The sequence below is a fragment of the Cibotium barometz genome, chromosome 49, assembly GCF_041138505.1.
Source record: "Cibotium barometz isolate CiBa-2024 chromosome 49, ASM4113850v1, whole genome shotgun sequence".
NCBI lineage: Eukaryota > Viridiplantae > Streptophyta > Polypodiopsida > Cyatheales > Cibotiaceae > Cibotium > Cibotium barometz.
In genome coordinates this window covers 33,429,875-33,448,270 of record NC_141094.1, presented here as the reverse complement: position 1 = coordinate 33,448,270, position 18,396 = coordinate 33,429,875, and the positions used below count along the sequence as shown (strand labels likewise).

Sequence of the window (18,396 nt, the reverse complement as noted above, 5' to 3'; positions counted from 1 at the left end):
AGATTTGTCCTCAATACATCCATTAGAAACAACCATGTTTGGCTCTTTAGAGTCAAGGTTAGCATTCCAATTATCCATAGCATGATTAGAGATTACCAACTCACATGGCAAGGTATCATTTGAAGAATCATGAACAACAACCCCATCACCTTCATGACATGTGCCGATATCAAAATCATTTGGGTCACATGAAGTCTCCCCTTTGATAGTACTGCTATTATTCATACCCAAATATGCATCAAAACATACCTGTGCTTCTGAATACGAGCTGCTTTCCACCCCTAGCTGATCATCTATCACATTTGACATCACTTCCTCATCCTCCAAGAGAGCTTCTTCCGCATGCATGTTTGTCAACCAAGCACAAAATTGATCTTGTAATAGTTGAAACTCAAAGAAATGCAACCTGTCATTAGCATTTGTGGGGTTTACAGCTTCCAAAAACGAATAACTAATACCTGCTTCAGTAACATCCAATTGTATTGCATATTTCCTAGTAACATCCAATAAAAACACAAAGCTTTATCCAACAGTCCTTGCCAAGCATACATAGCTATGCTTTCATCCTCTATGATTCCAAGCTTCTCCATCTCCCTCTCCACAGTCTTGATCCACCTCTTGATAGATTCTTGTGAACTACTGTGAAAATATGGATCCATCTTTCTACACTAAATGCTTGCCACAGGTTCTTGAAGAGTTTTTCTCAGTGAGTCTATACCACGTATTCCAAAATCAATCGAAAACTGAAGGAACTCGGAGAAAGTTCCTCAGTGGGGCACCAAAACAACGGTGGCTCCAGGAGATACCGTCTCTAGCTCTCCGTCCAAAGCACACCATTGTGAGAGGAGACTATCCCAAGCACCACAGACCAGTAGTACAACCAGTTGGAACGATAACTTCACTGAGTCAACGCCTATGTGGATACAATATCACTGTGGATATCTTCCTTGTGGTTCTCCAAGTGCATACAAAGCAAAGTTTGGGAACAAACAGATGGCAGTGGTATCTTCAATCAATGTCCTCTTCTTTACAAATTTCAATGTGATAGATTCTTCAGGCACCAATGGAATTTGCACTTCCCTCTAGCTGTCTGGTACCTTCAGCAACACAAATCACTCCCAACTTGTTCGCAATGAGGTAACCATCTCACAAGCAAATCTCCTGCAAATGATTCTACGTATTCTTGGATCTAAAACCAAGGAAAGGATCATGTTGTAGATATCTGCCTTATACTCCCACATAACACAGTCTATACAAGGAATGAGATAACACCAATCACCAATATCCAATTCAATCACCAACACCAACTCACAATATGAGATCACACACCCTTGATCATTGCAATTGATCACACACCTTAAAACTTGAGGTGGCTTTCCACGTACACATGCGCACATAGTCTTACACCCAAGAGGCCCACACAACCCCCTTAGTACACAGTTTGTACAAGGGATGAGATATAACCAATCACCAATATCCAACCCAATCACTAACACCAACTCACAATATGAGATCACACACACTTGATCATTGCAATTGATCACAGACCTTAAAACTTGAGGTGGCTTTCCACATGCACATGCACACAGAGCCTTACACCCAAGAGGCCCACGCAACCCCTTCAACACACACACCACACCGGTGTGAATTTTACAAATGGGAATCTTATACAATGATGTCTGGGAAATGGTGACTCAGTTGCAGAATACCACAACTGACCACAACTCACTCAGAAACATGAGACAACATACAACTCGCACAATCAAACTCATGCCAATATGGGGATTAGACAAAAGAATATCTCCAGCAAGACTTGGGTCGGCAATCAAGGTGTGAACGGGGATTTTCCACAAAAGAAAGCTGAAGCATTTACTGGCAAAGTTTGGCCTGAAAGATGGCTACAGAACATGAGCAGCATGGGATTTTATTTCATTAAGGTGGCTTATAAGGTTTATAAGGCAACAGGTTCCAGAACATGAGCAGCATGGGATTTTATTTCATTAAGGTGGCTTATAAGGTTTATAAGGCAACAGGTTCACACACATCATCAAAGTGTGACCGGACTTATTATTCTTTTGGGCCTGGATCCTTGGACAGAGGGGGGCGTCTAGCAAAAACTTGGCCAACAAGCTGGAAAAGCACAAAAGTTGATATTTTGGGCATATTCAGCCATTTTTGGCAAAAAGGGAAAAAGCACATCTATTTTTGGGGCTGGTCGACTTTATAAAAGCATGGAGGATCTTCGGGCACCCTCATCTCCTGGTGGGCAGCAATCCTCTCCTCTCCTGAGCGCTAGCCGTACAGCAGGGCAGCAGCCGTTTGGCGTTTTTCTCTTTCCTGAGTGCTGGTCATACAACAGGGCAGCAGCCGTTCGGCGTTTTCTCTCCTACAGTGCTGGTCGTATAGTAGGACAGCAGTTTGCTCTCTTTCTTCTGAGCACTGGCCGTACAGCATCAGCCTGTTTCCTCTCTTCTCCTAAGCACTGGCCTTACAGTAGGGCAGCAGCATGCTCACTTTCTCCTAAGCGCTGGCCGTACAACAGCAGTCACTTGGTGTTCACTCTCTCCTTTAGTGCTGTTCGTACAGCAGGGAAACAACGTGTTCTCTCTCTCCTATGATGATGGCTGTACAACCTCTCTCCAGACACATGCACACTTTTTCTTTTGTTTCTTTTCTTCCGATGACCGGAAGAACACAGTTGTATTATTTTTTGTCTCATAGGCCGACTTTGGCCTCTCGTAGACGTTAATATATCTTTCTTTCTTTCTTTCTTTCTCTCACTTCATTCGGAGCTTGTCGCTGATTTTGGGGCTGTTCCAAGATCGTTCAGTACTAGTTCTTGGTGTTGTTTGTACCTAGATCTCTGAGCAAGTGTTTGCTGAAGCTTTATGGAGAATCCGGTGCAAGTTGCACCCACACCTTGGTTTGTTGTTACAGTTTATTCATTGAATAAAGAAGTTCCTACGGGGGACCGGCCATTCTAGCTCAGTGCTGTGTTCTTTTAGTGATTGTTTATGGTTCTTCCGCTGTGTCTCAAAGTTTGTTTCTAGTACTGTGTTGCCTGTCTATTGCCTGAGTGATCCGGGTTTGGTTTCATTGGTATCAGAGCAAAACTTCTTGTCTATTCTATCTAGGCAGACGGTCCTACAATTATGAACAAGGTCCAAGGTTGCAAGGAACATGAGCAGAGGATTAAAACTCTTGAACACATGGTGGAGCATTACATTAAGATCATTGATAGACAGTTTGAGCATCATAATCTTTTGATGAAGTAGCTTCGTCAACAACTTCAGGAAAAGGATGCATATTTGAAGATGTACCGTGAAGATCCTAATGTGAGGATGGTTACGGAAGGCAAAAGAATCATGGAGTCTAGTGCTACAAATGTCTTCCTAGATTTGGGTTCAATGCTGGAAATGAATCCCAAAAAGTTAGCTTTTCATTATCTTCTACTGGAAGGGGATACTACTAGGCAGACGGTCCTACAATTATGAACAAGGTCCAAGGTTGCAAGGAACATGAGCAGAGGATTAAAACTCTTGAACACATGGTGGAGCATTACATTAAGATCATTGATAGACAGTTTGAGCATCATAATCTTTTGATGAAGTAGCTTCGTCAACAACTTCAGGAAAAGGATGCATATTTGAAGATGTACCGTGAAGATCCTAATGTGAGGATGGTTACGGAAGGCAAAAGAATCATGGAGTCTAGTGCTACAAATGTCTTCCTAGATTTGGGTTCAATGCTGGAAATGAATCCCAAAAAGTTAGCTTTTCATTATCTTCTACTGGAAGGGGATATTACCCTTCATGCACGGGGCAAGTATCTGGTAAAACCGGATCTGGGGTTTGTGGAACCTCATTAGTCGATGATTGTTAAGGAAGTTTCTGATGTTCTTCCAGAAAGAGAAAGATGGCTCCGATTTTGAACCTACCTATGGTCCGTGGTGGAGACAAGCATTCTTTTAGAGAAGCAATGGCTCACAAGATGCATGGGAAGGAGCACAATGAATTGAAGATTCAAGCTCTTTTGGTGGAAGATGGACCAACAGGTTGTTGTACCAAGCCCGATTGGTATAGGAGCCAGTGTTCTTGCCAACAAAAGAACAAAGTTTCGGAGGAGATTTAGACACTATTTTGGGTGTTGTGAATTTTGGTATTCTGGTGTCGTATTTATGGGATTTCTGTCACCAGGAGGTGAAACTTTTTGCAGTTGTTTTCCTTATTTACATTTCTTTATAAATATATATATTTTTCTTTTCTTTCTCTTTGGTTGCTGTTGCTTTCCCCCGGGATCTCTTGGAAGGGCTTGGGCCATTGCAATGTCAGAATGGGTCAGCCATTGGGACTTTGGACCAATGGTTGGCTAAGCCTGAGAACTGCACTGAAAGATGATTGACAGTGTCCAGGACATGGGCACTGAAAGATGAATGACAGTGTCCAGGACATGGGCACTGAAAGATGATTGACAGTGTCCAGGACATGGGCACTGAAAGATGAATGACAGTGTCCAGGACATGGGCACTGAAAGATGAAGGACAGTGTCCAGGACATGGCCACTGAATGAGGGTATAGGCCAGTTTACACTAGTAAGTGGCCGCCACCGAAATGTGAATGTATCTTGAATTCTAAGCAAATTCTGAAGTGACCATAGTGGTCAAAGATGGTCAGGAGACCAAAAGGAATGCAGATGACATCATCCCTAAAATTTAGGAAACTGCTATTTTTGGCAGTGTCGGAATTGAAAAGTGTTCGCGTCAGTTTGTGCGGAATGTCAAGGGGACCAAAAGCTGGCAAAGGACTGTTGTGAGAATGTGAACCAGTCAGGAGATTTTTAGCCTGGAAGATTGCATGTGGAAAAGGCTTAAAAATGTGCCAAGTGTCAAATTTTGGTGCATTTTCCTCATAGAGAAGAGGGAAGCGTGGGAATTTGGGGAAGGAGGCTCAATTTGCAGCCATCGTGGTGTTTTGTTGCAGGAAAACCAGCTATTGTGGTGCATTCCCTTGCCCTAACTCAGGAATTGAGGGTTGAGCTTGCTCCCCATAGCCTCTCTCTCTCTTTCTCTCTCTTGCAGACTATGGAAATGCTTTCATCAGATAAAATCAGGTACAATTGTGTGAATTTCATGCTTATATGCAAAGGCTAGTTGCCTCCTTGAACAGGAACAGGTGTAGTTGGTTCCTACACCAAAGCAGGGACAGAAGAGGGTAATAACCTCTTCAAAACAATGCTGTTTCAGCACTGTTTAGGTGTTGTTTTTGGGCTGTTATGTTGCCCGGTTGATGCCAAAATGCAGTAGGACTTTGTTAAAGTCCTCCAGGACAGTGCAAGGGTTATTTTGGGCTGAAAACAGAGCTGAAAACAGGTCTGTGCAGAAAATTACAGCAAGCTGAATTGTGATGTTTTGGACTCCATTGGGTAGCTTGATGCCTATGGAAGTGAGCCTGTCAGTTGGGATTCATTCTGAGATGTTATGGAACAGTTTTAATGCAGTTATGCTGGCAAAATTCTCCTAGAATTTGTAAAATTCAGCTGATGTAAGTAGAGTGCTTTGTTGCACTTGTGCTTTGTAATTTCCAACCTTTTAACAATAAAGAAATACCGCAAGGGGCGCCGGACTTCGGGGCCAATGTGTTGTTGAGCGAGGGAGCGAGGATTCTGTGAATGTGTGTCTCAGTAAGTCCAGGTTATTTGTGAATGAATTACCGCTTTATGTGTCCATAGACCGGTTTTATGGTTCCATTGCCGGGATAGGGTCCTCTTTTCTGCAAGAGCCCGGACACGGATTGCATTGGGTGAACAAGAGACACACACAGAGAGGTACAACTGATTACAGGTGAGAAAGAGTACGGTCTCTTTCTTTGGATACAGGTTCCCTTAAACTTTCAGTTGACAGTATGACAGACAAAGGGAAAGGCAAGCTCCCTGCCGAAGAGAGTTCCTCCTCTACTCGCAGACAGCATATAGAGGTGACAGGTGCCCAGGTGTCAGCCTCTGCTCGGACGGAGCTAGTAGTACAGCCAGCCTTGTTAGAGGAAGAACAGGAACAAGAGGATTTATTTCATGCGCAGCTCCTGAGCATGGTTGGTACCTTTGAACAGTTGGTGAAGAATCCCAGGATGAAGAGGTATTTACAGTCAAGGACAGGGGATTCCCAGGCTGAATCATCTCAGCATGCAGTTGAGAGGGCACAGGAACAAATGCCAAGGATGCCACAGCATGTAGAGCAGACACCAACAGTGGCAGCTGATCCAGTGCAGCATGTTACACAGGCACAGGTACATGCATTTAATGGCCAGGAAAGTAATGTGCAAAAGGTCATGCCGACCATTCCTCCATTCGTTGCTTTCCAGCCTGGCTATTTTGGTGGTGGATCTGTTTTCCAGGCCATGGCTAGACCGCCCACAGTTTTGCCAGGATTGATGTCAAGAGGGTCACCAGGAATGATGCCTATGGAAGATGTGAACCCTCTTTATGCCAATATAGGTGTGCAGCCCGGATTTCAAACTTATTTTAGTCCAGTTTTGGGGCCTGCAGCACCTGTCAGTGTGGCTGAATTTTCTCAACCTAGTGGACAAAGAGCAGTAAGGACTGATGCAGAAAAGGTGCAAAAGGATTACAAAGAAGGAGGTCAAGCAGTAAAGTTTGAGACTTTCAGTGGGATGCAAGACAAATTGAAAGCGCTGACTTTTATTTAGCAGTTTGATGCAGCATACACTGGGGGTAACTTTACAGAGTCTTCTAAGGTACGGAAGGCTGCTACTTTCTTGAAAGATAATGCATTGCAGTGGTGGACCTCATTGTTGATGCAAGGACAAGCACCTGCTACATGGGTTCAGTTTAAGCAGCAGTTCTCTTTTGCCTGGCTTACAAATACTTTTGAAGTGGATGTTATGACAGCATGGCACAAACTTGATGCAGCCAACTGTGTAAATTTGGAAGAGTATAATAAGAAGTTTTGGGATGCACCCTTGCCAGTAACTTCTTACAGGACAGTGCCATTGTCAGAGCAAATAGAAAAGTATTGTTGTGGTTTGCCCAAAGAAATCAGGGATTATTGCAATAAGACCAATGTTTCTAATATGACTCAGCTCATTGAGAATGCAAACATGGCTAATGCATTGCTACAGGGAGGTTCACGTGGCTTCAAGAGCATAGTGAATAAGGAACCTCAAGGCAAACAGGAACCACTTGTGAAGAGGGATTTCCCACCTAGACCATTCTATAGAAAGAAGCCATTTGAGAAGAAGACTTGGCAGTCACAGCCTCAGAAAAGTGCTGGTCAAGGCAAAGGACAGAAGAGGCCATTCTATGGCAAGTCATTTGAAGAGAGAAAGGCATTAATGCAAGCTGGGAAATGTTTCATCTGTGAACAAAAAGGGCATATGGTTGCAAAATGTCCACAACAGCCAGCAAAAGATGCCGAGGATAAAGAAGGGCCACCCAAGAAGAAGACAATGCCGAGTGCAGGATTGGTACCTGACATGGTTGGTGACCAGCCATGTGATAATGCTACAGAATTGTGCAGAGCATGGGGTAAAATCAGAGATGCTACAGTGCTGATTTTCTTTGACCCTGGTGCTCGAGCCAATTTTATTTCACCAGCCTTGGCAGCCAAGTTGGAAATTCGTGCTGAAGAGATGGGACCAGTTGGACAGGCTGATTTGGCATGCCCTGGGCATTCAGTTCCTGTCACTCCTATACTTGGCAAACTTCGCATGCATATACAGAGTTATGTGGACACAGAGGAGTTTCTTATCATGCCCTTGGAAGGATGTGATGTCTTGTTGGGAATTCCATGGTGTCATAGGAAACATGCAGTGTTGGATGCTTTCAACAAGAAAATCACAATTGTACATAGGGACAAGACTCATGTTTTGGATGTGAAGCTGAAAGGAGAGTCTGTCCCAGTCATTTCTGCTTCTGCTATAACTTCAGTAATGAAAAATCATCTTTCTGCGTACTTGGTTTTTGCAAAGCAAGTGAATGAAGTTGAAACTGATTTGTCTACACTAGACGAAGATAGAAAAGCTTTCTTGGATACGTTCAGAGACTGCTTTTCAGAGTCTTTACCAGGAGAGTTACCCCCTGAGAGGCCAGAGGATCATGCCATAGATCTTATTCCAGGGTCTAGTCCGCCCAATAGGCCACCGTACAGGGTTAGTGCAGCCCAGCAGAAAGAGATTATGACACAGGTTAATGAGCTGTTAGAGAAGGGACTAATTCAGCCCAGTAGTTCCCCGTTTTGTTCTCCTGTGTTACTAGTACAAAAGAAAGACGGTTCATGGCGAATGTGTATTGACTACAGAGCCTTGAACAAGAACACGATCAAGAATAGATTTCCGATTCCGCGCATAGATGATATTCTTGATCGTTTGCAAGGAGCAGAAATGTTTAGCAGGATAGATTTGAAGAGTGGGTACCATCAGATTAGAATCAGACCTGAGGATGTGCACAAAACCGCATTTCGCACTACATTTGGTCTCTATGAGTTCTTAGTCATGCCTTTTGGATTGACAAATGCTCCTGCCACATTTAACAGAATGATGGACAGAATTTTCCGTCCTTACAGAAGCTTTGTGGGCACATTCTTTGATGACATGATAGTCTATTCAAAGAGTGAAGAGGAGCACAGAGACCATCTGACAGCAGTCTTTAATGAGCTGAAACACAACAGATTGCTCATTAATGGCAAGAAGAGTGAATTCTTTCTGAAAGAAATTCACTTCCTTGGGCACATTGTATCAAAGGATGGTGTCACAATGGATCCTGCTAAGATTGAAGCAATCGTTTCATGGCCAGATTTACAGACTGTGCATGATGTTCGCAGTTTTCTTGGCTTATGCTCTTACTACCGCAGATTTGTAAGGCATTTTGCAGAGATTGCTTCACCATTACATGCGCTTGAAAAGAAGGCTATTAAATGGCAATGGACAGATAAAGAGAAATCAGCATTTAGATGCCTGAAACAGAAAATGACTACAGATCCTGTGTTGACATTACCAGATTTGTCTAAATCATTTGTTGTGCAGTGTGATGCATGTGGGAACAGCATTGGTGCTGTCTTGATGCAGAATGGCCGAGTCGTGGCATATGAGAGAATACTCTCTGACACTGAGAAGAACTATCAGATTTATGAGAAAGAGCTGCTAGCTGTGATCCATGCACTTACCAGTTGGAAACACTATTTACTTGGTGCTGATTTTGTTGTGCAAACGGATCATCAGACGCTCAGATACTTTCTCACACAGGCAAAGTTGTCAGAAAAACACATGCGCTGGGCAAATTTTCTGTCAATGTTCCATTTTCAGATAGTGCATGTAGAAGGCAAGAAGAATGTGGTTGCAGATGCATTGTCTCGCAAACCACAAGTGTCAGCTGTTTCTATTTCTTATCACCAGGAATTGGATGATATGAAAGAGCAGTATGCCAGTGATGAAGATTTTTCCAGAATCTATGAGCAGCTAATGAATAATCAACATCATGATCACTATGTTCTGAAAGACGGCTTTCTCATGATGCATGGAAAGCTATGTGTGACTAAGCAGTTAAGGCCGAAAGTAATGCTAGAAAGTCACGCTCCACCGTATGCTGGACATCGAGGCATTGATGCTACAGTGAAAGCGGTTGAGACTTTCTTTTATTGGCCAGCTTTGAGACGTGATCTTGATGCTTATGTCAGATCTTGCCTAGTATGCCAGAAAGTCAAGTTTGATAGACAGAAGGCACCTGGGTTATTGCAACCACTGCCTATTCCAGAGAGACCATGGGAAAGTATTGCCATGGACTTTATTTTTGATCTTCCAAGGACAACGACAGGGAATGATGGAATCTGGACTATAATATGTAGATTCAGTAAGCAAGCACACTTCATTCCTGTTAGAAAGAAGATAAAACCCGAGCACATGGTCAAGATTTTCATGCAGAATATCTTTAAGTACCATGGTATGCCACAGTCTATAGTCAGTGATAGAGACCCAAGGATGACTAGCTTGTTTTGGAAAGCATTGTTTGAGAATATGGGCACGACCTTGAAATTCTCATCTTCTTTTCACCCTCAAACTGATGGGCAGTCTGAAGAGGCTAACTCTACTGTCTTGGATCTGCTGAAATGTTATGTGTCAGAACATAAGGCAACTTGGGAGCATTATTTGCCATTAGTAGAGTATGCTTACAACAATACAGTGCATTCCTCTACTGGCAAGGCGCCTTTTGAAATTGTTGAAGGTGGCAAGAAAGTACCTCCCATTTTGCAGACAAAGGATAAGATATTTGAAGCAGATTGGTATGTTGAGGGATGACAAGAAGCATATAAGAAGGTCAAATATGCCTTGGAAAAGTCACAAGCTAAGCAGAAACGAGCTGCTGACATGCATCGTCGAGAGCTCTTGTTTAAAGAGAATGACTGGGTCTTATTGCGCTTTGAAAAGGCACGACTGAGAAAAAGAAAGGGCAAGGAACGTCTGTTTCCTAAGCTGAGTATGCGATATTATGGTCCTTTCCAAGTCTCAGAGAAGATAAGTGATGTAGCATACAGGCTGAAATTGCCAGAAACCTGGAAGATACATAATGCATTTCATGTGAGCCTTTTGAGGCCTTTTATTGGCAATGTGCCAGAAGATATGGTGCCAGAGGAACAGCCTGAAGTGGAGGAATTGGATGAAATTCTGGTTCCTGAGCAGATTCTGGCCCATAAAGACAGAAAAGTGAAAGGACAAGTTGCAAGAAGATACTTGGTGAAATTCAGAAATTATTCACCAATGGATGCTAAATGGATGGATGAGGTTGAACTGGCTGATTCACCTCAGTTGATGCAACTTTACAAGGAAGCCTTCCTGTTAGAACCTGCAATGGCTTAATATGCTTTTTGAAGTTGAATTTTGAATGACCTGTACATTTGTATTATATGTTTGGCAATGTACAGTTTTGACATTTGTTGTCAATGACTTAATCTATGAATGAACTTTCAGTGCTTTGAAGTTGTATCTGTTACGCTTCAAATGAATGATTTACATGTTGTGACACTAATAGTACAAGATATATGCTATCGCCCTGTGTTGCATCCGGAAACATGTATTTGAAAGGCTTGAACCTGCGATGGCACAAATGGTAGTGGGCAATTCCTATCATCGCCCCGTGTCATCCGTTGGCAGGAGATACATGCGATGACACTAATCACCTGGGGAATCTTGTGATCGTCCTGTGTCATCCGTTTGCATGTGGACTTGCAATCGAGGTCGCTTGCTTCTTTCAAGAGGGGGGTATGTCACCAGGAGGTGAAACTTTTTGCAGTTGTTTTCCTTATTTACATTTCTTTATAAATATATATATTTTTCTTTTCTTTCTCTTTGGTTGCTGTTGCTTTCCCCCGGGATCTCTTGGAAGGGCTTGGGCCATTGCAATGTCAGAATGGGTCAGCCATTGGGACTTTGGACCAATGGTTGGCTAAGCCTGAGAACTGCACTGAAAGATGATTGACAGTGTCCAGGACATGGGCACTGAAAGATGAATGACAGTGTCGAGGACATGGGCACTGAAAGATGAATGACAGTGTCCAGGACATGGGCACTGAAAGATGAATGACAGTGTCCAGGACATGGGCACTGAAAGATGAAGGACAGTGTCCAGGACATGGCCACTGAATGAGGGTATAGGCCAGTTTACACTAGTAAGTGGCCGCCACCGAAATGTGAATGTATCTTGAATTCTAAGCAAATTCTGAAGTGACCATAGTGGTCAAAGATGGTCAGGAGACCAAAAGGAATGCAGATGACATCATCCCTAAAATTTAGGGAACTGCTATTTTTGGCAGTGTCGGAATTGAAAAGTGTTCGCGTCAGTTTGTGCGGAATGTCAAGGGGACCAAAAGCTGGCAAAGGACTGTTGTGAGAATGTGAACCAGTCAGGAGATTTTTAGCCTGGAAGATTGCATGTGGAAAAGGCTTAAAAACCATCGTGGTGTTTTGTTGCAGGAAAACCAGCTATTGTGGTGCATTCCCTTGCCCTAACTCAGGAATTGAGGGTTGAGCTTGCTCCCCACCACAGCCTCTCTCTCTCTTTCTCTCTCTTGCAGACTATGGAAATGCTTTCATCAGATTAAATCAGGTACAATTGTGTGAATTTCATGCTTATATGCAAAGGCTAGTTGCCTCCTTGAACAGGAACAGGTGTAGTTGGTTCCTACACCAAAGCAGGGACAGAAGAGGGTAATAACCTCTTCAAAACAATGCTGTTTCAGCACTGTTTAGGTGCTGTTTTTGGGCTGTTATGTTGCCCGGTTGATGCCAAAATGCAGTAGGACTTTGTTAAAGTCCTCCAGGACAGTGCAAGGGTTATTTTGGGCTGAAAACAGAGCTGAAAACAGGTCTGTGCAGAAAATTACAGCAAGCTGAATTGTGATGTTTTGGACTCCATTGGGTAGCTTGATGCCTATGGAAGTGAGCCTGTCAGTTGGGATTCATTCTGAGATGTTATGGAACAGTTTTAATGCAGTTATGCTGGCAAAATTCTCCTAGAATTTGTAAAATTCAGCTGATGTAAGTAGAGTGCTTTGTTGCACTTGTGCTTTGTAATTTCCAACCTTTTAACAATAAAGAAATACCGCAAGGGGCGCCGGACTTCGGGGCCAATGTGTTGTTGAGCGAGGGAGCGAGGATTCTGTGAATGTGTGTCTCAGTAAGTCCAGGTTATTTGTGAATGAATTACCGCTTTATGTGTCCGTAGACCGGTTTTAATTTCTCCCCAGAAATTTTGATTGTACATAAATATATTGGCGACAGAGCTGCAAGGTTGCACCGCCATGAGCCTATAAGGCTTGTGCTCTCCTCTGTCTCTCTCCCACTTTCTCACTCTTGGCCAGCCGCCCCACTCTAGAGCTTAAGGCTTAAGCAACAAGCGCTCTAGCCTCTCTCTCTCTCTCTCTCTCTCTCGCTCTCTCGCTTCCCGCAACTCTCTCTTCGTTTCTCTCTCTCTCTCTCTCTCTCTCTCTCTCTCTCTCTCTCTCTCTCGCTTCCCGCAACTCTCTCTCCTACAAGTCTCTCTCTCTCTCTCTCTCTCTCTCTCTCTCTCTCTCTCTCTCTCTCTCTCTCTCTCTCTCTCTCTCTCTCTCTCGCCGCCCTGTTAGCGCCGCCTGCTTCGCTTTCCCCTCCCGCCTGCTGTTCACCGCCCCCTCTCTGTTCGAACTTTCTCCCCCTCTCGCCTGCTTGCTTCCGCCGCCTTCCCTCCCTGCTCGCCGTCGCCGCCCTGTCCGCTTCCGCCACCCTGTTAGCCGCCTGCTTCGCTCCCCCCTGCTGTCCTGTACGCCGCACAGTTCTGCTGGCAATGGCCAGTCCATCTATCCGTTAGGGTGTCCGCCCCCCTTTCACCACCCACCCTTGCTCAGGCCCCCAAGGCAGCAGCAGAACTCTCTCTCTCTCTCTCGCTTCTTCCATGGCTTCCCCCTTGCGCAACCCGATGAAGGCGACCTTTATGGTCACAAACAAGAGGATAACAAATGTGGAAAAGGAAATGAAGGAATGGAAGGCAGAGATGGAGGGATGGTGGAAGGAGAAAGCCAACTTTCTCCAAATGGTATTCAATGAGGGTAAGCGGTGGAAAGAGGAGAAGGAGGACCTCTTAGCGGAAGTCAAAGACCTTCACGGGGAAGTCAACACGCTCAAAGGCGTAATTTCAGCTCTTCAGAGGGAGCTTGCAGAGGCCAAGGCAAATGGTGGACTTGAAGAAGGTGAAATTCAGCCATCAATGATAGAAGAGCTCAAGGTTATCAAAGAACAAGTACGGGCAATTAAGGAAGAAGAGAAGCAACATGAAGCAAAGACTTCCTCATGGGTGGAAGTCATCACCAAGACGCAAAAGAAGATGGATGAAGCAGAGAAGTGGATAGAGGTCGCCAAGAAGGGTAAAGGTAAGGAGATAACAACCCCTACACCTACAATCATTAACATGACTTTGGAAGAGGAACAACGAAGACGTACACGTGCTTTGCATGTGAGGATTACCGGCCTTAAAGACAGGGATAAAGTTGAAGAGGAGGTGAAAGAGCTTATGGTGTTGATGGGGATTGACAGTCCGGCACACGCAAAAGCTTGGAGAGTGGGCAAAAAAAGCGGAGGCAACGGGGAAACATCAAAGGAAAGAGCTCTCATACTTCGCTTCCCCTCTATTGAGGCGAAGAAGGAGTTCTTGAAGAGACGACCCACTTTAAAGAATACAGGCATTTTTCTTGGTGATGATCTTACTCTTTCACAGCTTGCACATATGAAGGCAGTTATGCCAGAGATTAGAGCGGCAAGAGAAAAGGGAAAGATAGCATTTTATAGAGAAGGGAGGGTGGTCATCGTGGAGCGACGCTCTACATACGGTGCGAGACCTATGGGACCAAATTAAAGCTGGCAGCCTGGAACTGCAATGGATCCCTCAGACTTGATGTAGGTGCCTTTGAGGACAGCTTTAGAGATAGAGATATGGTCTTCTACTCGGAGACTCACCAGGCTCCTGGTCAGATGATGCCACAGGTGACAGGATACAGATGGGAGACAGCTTGCAGAGTAGGGACGAGATCGGTACACAGTAGTAGAGGATCAGGAGGGGTGGCAGTTCTTTTCAGGGAGGAGCTGCAACCGCTTCTACACATCGTTCGGAGAGATGATTAGGCCAGATATATGTGGGTGAGACTGAGGGCCGACACAGGCAGATTCCTGTATATTGCCATATGCTATTTTGCTCCTAGTACATCGACATATGCAGCACCTAGAGGGCAGTCTCCTTTCTCTGTGCTAGATGATGACATATGGGAGTTCTCTAGGGATGGAGACATCATCCTGTTAGGGGACTTTAATGCCCGGACGGGCAACCGCCAGACAGCCTTTTATGATACCTCGGAGGAGATGCTGAGAGAGCTGGACACTCTGGATATGGGATTAGACAGATGCTCACAGGATGTGGAGTGCACAGAGTATGGGAGATATTTGGTAGATATGGGGACTGCACATGGGTTGGCCATACTTAATGGCTTGCAGAGGTTTCCGTCAGCAGCTGGATTTACTTGCTTTCCACATAGACATGGTGCTAGCACAGTGGATTATGTTATGGCTATGCCCAGCTTTGTTTCATGCATTGAGGACTTCACAGTTGGATCTCGGCCCATTGGGGTAGTAGTGGATCATGCATTGTTGACATTGACTATCTCTTTTCACTTTACCACAGCTCAGAGGACACGAGGGGCAGATCACACTCGATATACTTTTACCTCAGAGACTGATGCTGTCTACACAGATGGGATTTACAAACGTCTGTACACAGAGGAGCCAGGGAGACCTTTGGAGGAGTTGACCCATATACTGACAGAGACTTTACATGATGCAGCGAGAGAGGCATATCCACATACTCAGCCTGGACAGAGACAACGTTCTAGATGTATGCCCCAGAACAGCTGGTATGATGAGGAGTGCAGAGAGACCAGAGCCCGACTGCAGCGGGAGGTTGCTTTGGGAGTCACTACTCACCGACAGTCACGTATTGCCTTCCGACGTCTTGTGCGAAGGAAGAAGCGGGCCGGCCTTGCTCAGCTAGAGCAGGAATTATACCAGCTGTTCTTGAGCCAGGATTCGAGGGAGGCTTGGCGTCTGTTTCATGAGTCCTCCCCTGCTTTGGCCATCACTTCTACAGAGGTCTGGGGTAGTTATGCAGCATCTCTATATACAGTTCCTGGACAGACACCTTTTCCTGACCCGCCAGCACCATGCCCACAGACATGTACTTTCTTTACCGCAGAGATGGTAAGGAAGGCCATTGATAGGATGAAGACTGGGAGAGCATATGATCATGATGGATTGGTCGCTGAGCACTTTATTCATGCGAGAGACATGCTGGCAGAGCTTCTAGCAGTGATGTTCAATCGTGCTATGTGCGAAGGCTTACCCGAGACTTGGAGTAGGTCCACCATCGTGCCTATCTTCAAGTCAGGGGACCCTATGGAGCCAGGGAATTATCGCACTATTATGATTGGTCACACACTAGCACGATTGTATGCATCCATTCTTGAGCAGCAGTTGAGTAGATGGGCAGAGAGAGTTGGCATTCGAGCAGAGGGACAGGCAGGGTTCAGGAGAGGTTTCTCTACTCTTGACCACATCTTGACTCTCCGGGCCATTATTGAGGAGGGCAAGTCGCATGGGCGACGGATTTATTGTAGCTTTGTGGACTTCCGCAAAGCATTTGATACAGTGCCCACAGCCAGATTGATGAGGCGATTACAGTGGGGGTACCCACAGAGCTCATATGGGGGATTATGGCTTTATATAGATCAGTTGTTGCAGGACAGGTACGCACCCCAGAGGGGGTCTCTACTTTGGTTCACTCCACTATAGGAGTGAAGCAAGGTTGCCCGTTATCTCCTTCACTGTTTGGTATGTATGTGGATGAGGCTTCTGACTACATTGAGAGATTGGGGAACAGAGGAGCCCAGCTAGCAGGTACATGGATCCCACTATTGTTATATGCTGATGATATTGTGTTGATCTCTGATTCCCCTGAGGGTATGGAGCGTCATCTGGATGCTTTACATGAGTTTGCACATGATAGTGGATTGTCTGTCAACCTTGGCAAAACCAAGGTTATGGTGTTTAACACCACGCCACAGTGGGTTAGGCGATCAGCTTCCACATTTACATATGGGCAAGAGATTGTGGAGTATACAGATGCATATACATATCTTGGGGTAGTATTCAGTGGGCCAGTGTTTTCGATGAGGAGAGCAGCAGAGACTAGATTGACTAGAGCACATGCAGCCCTGGGTGGTTTGGAGAGGATGTGTTCGCAGGTTCAGTTTCAGGAACCTCGAACGAAACTTTGGCTTTTTGACACTCTAGTGACATCAGCTATGCTTTATGGAGTGCAGATATGGGGACCTTCAGTGGGCCATCACAGCGCAGGCGGGTGGAGAGGTATGGAGAGGCCTTTGGTATCTATGATTGCTAGGATTATTAGAGCCAAGGCCGTGGTACCTCATGAGATTATTCGAGCAGAGCTGGCGGCTGCCCCTCTGGTGATTGAGGCTCTTACGAGATCAGTCTCCTACATACATGGCTTGTGGGATCTCCCCCGAGACAGATATGCACGCCTCGCCCTGGAGTCCTCCCGACAGTTAGCTTTACAGGAAGACACGGCTTGTTGGTATGGACAGATGACATCTTGGTTCCAGGCACATGGTTTTAGCATGGACAGATTGCCTCCCTTCCAGTATTCTCTGGAGGCACCCTCTCTCACTCTCACACGGACAGAGATTACCAGACTCATCCGTCAGGATTTAGTTCAGCTGGACATTAGGAGGACATGGATACAGCCGACTGAGGAGCTGGGCACGAAGATGGCTTTCTACAGAGAGCATTTTCTTCAGCTCACAGCAGATGGTTTTGTGATCAGACCGAGTTACATGGATGTACACTTGTCTCATGCAGTACGATGTGCTATTGGTCAGATTCGCACATCCTCACACTAGCTTGAGATTGAGATTGGCCGATATAGAGGTATACCATCTGAGGCCAGGATATGCCGAGTATGCCATGGGGAGCCAGAGACAGAGCTGCATTATATATGCCATTGTACTGCATACTATGAGATACGTGGTCGTTTCCACTGTTTATTCAGAGAGGGTTTTGGACCACTTTCCAGAGTCATGGGGTACCAGGACCAGAGGTGTTTGGGATTGTTCTTGCTTGAGCTGCAGAGACATAGAGATAGCCTGCTTAGGCGCACAGAGAGCCAGACTCAGAGGCACATTACAGATTTCTTTAGTCCAGCCATCACTGTGCCAGATGGACCACAACAGCAGCTGGACATGGATACCGCCCACACCAGGGGTACACTGATTGATCGTGCGATTGAGCTTGGGTGGTCCAGACGCCCACGACTACGGAGGGGGGCATCCCAGCATAGACGGAGGTTGCAGCGGCAGATTCGGATTATTCTTGCGAGGCATGCGGGACACCCAGTCAGGGTGCTGACCACAGAGGATATTGAGGAGATCCGCCAGTGTCCGATGCGGCACATATTATGAGATGGAGGCACCTCCATAGTGTACCCCTCCGTCCCACATGATATTGTATCCTCTCGCTATATTCCACTCACCTCCATAGCGTACCCCCCCCCCCTCGCTATATTCCAGTTCCAGTTTCATTTTCTAGGTGCCAGTAGTATCATCTTTATTTTTCATTTTCTGGGTTTTTTTTATCCAGACATTGTATCAGATCCACCGTGATGTAACTTTTGGTCTCATAGGTCATTATGGCCTTTTGAAGACATTAATATAACATTTCATTTCATTTCATTTCATTTCTCTCTCTCTCTCTCTCTCTCTCTCTCTCTCTCTCACCTGCCACCTTTCCAGTATGATAT

The 18,396-nt window shown here is 45.2% G+C and overlaps 2 protein-coding genes and 1 pseudogene across 2 annotated transcripts in view; all 3 read left to right on the top strand.

Moving 5' to 3' along the window:
* The window catches only part of LOC147610508 (GEM-like protein 1), a 95,819-nt gene that overhangs the window by 43,761 nt on the left and 33,662 nt on the right, over positions 1 to 18,396 (top strand). The gene's annotated exons all lie outside the window — the stretch shown is intronic.
* LOC147610510 (uncharacterized) lies at positions 7,408 to 8,688 on the top strand (annotated as a pseudogene).
* On the top strand, positions 10,314 to 11,413 carry LOC147610509 (uncharacterized). The gene has a single exon (XM_086785990.1). The coding sequence runs from the start codon at positions 10,374 to 10,376 to the stop codon at positions 10,860 to 10,862; it is 489 nt and encodes a 162-aa protein (XP_086642116.1). The 5' UTR covers positions 10,314 to 10,373; the 3' UTR covers positions 10,863 to 11,413.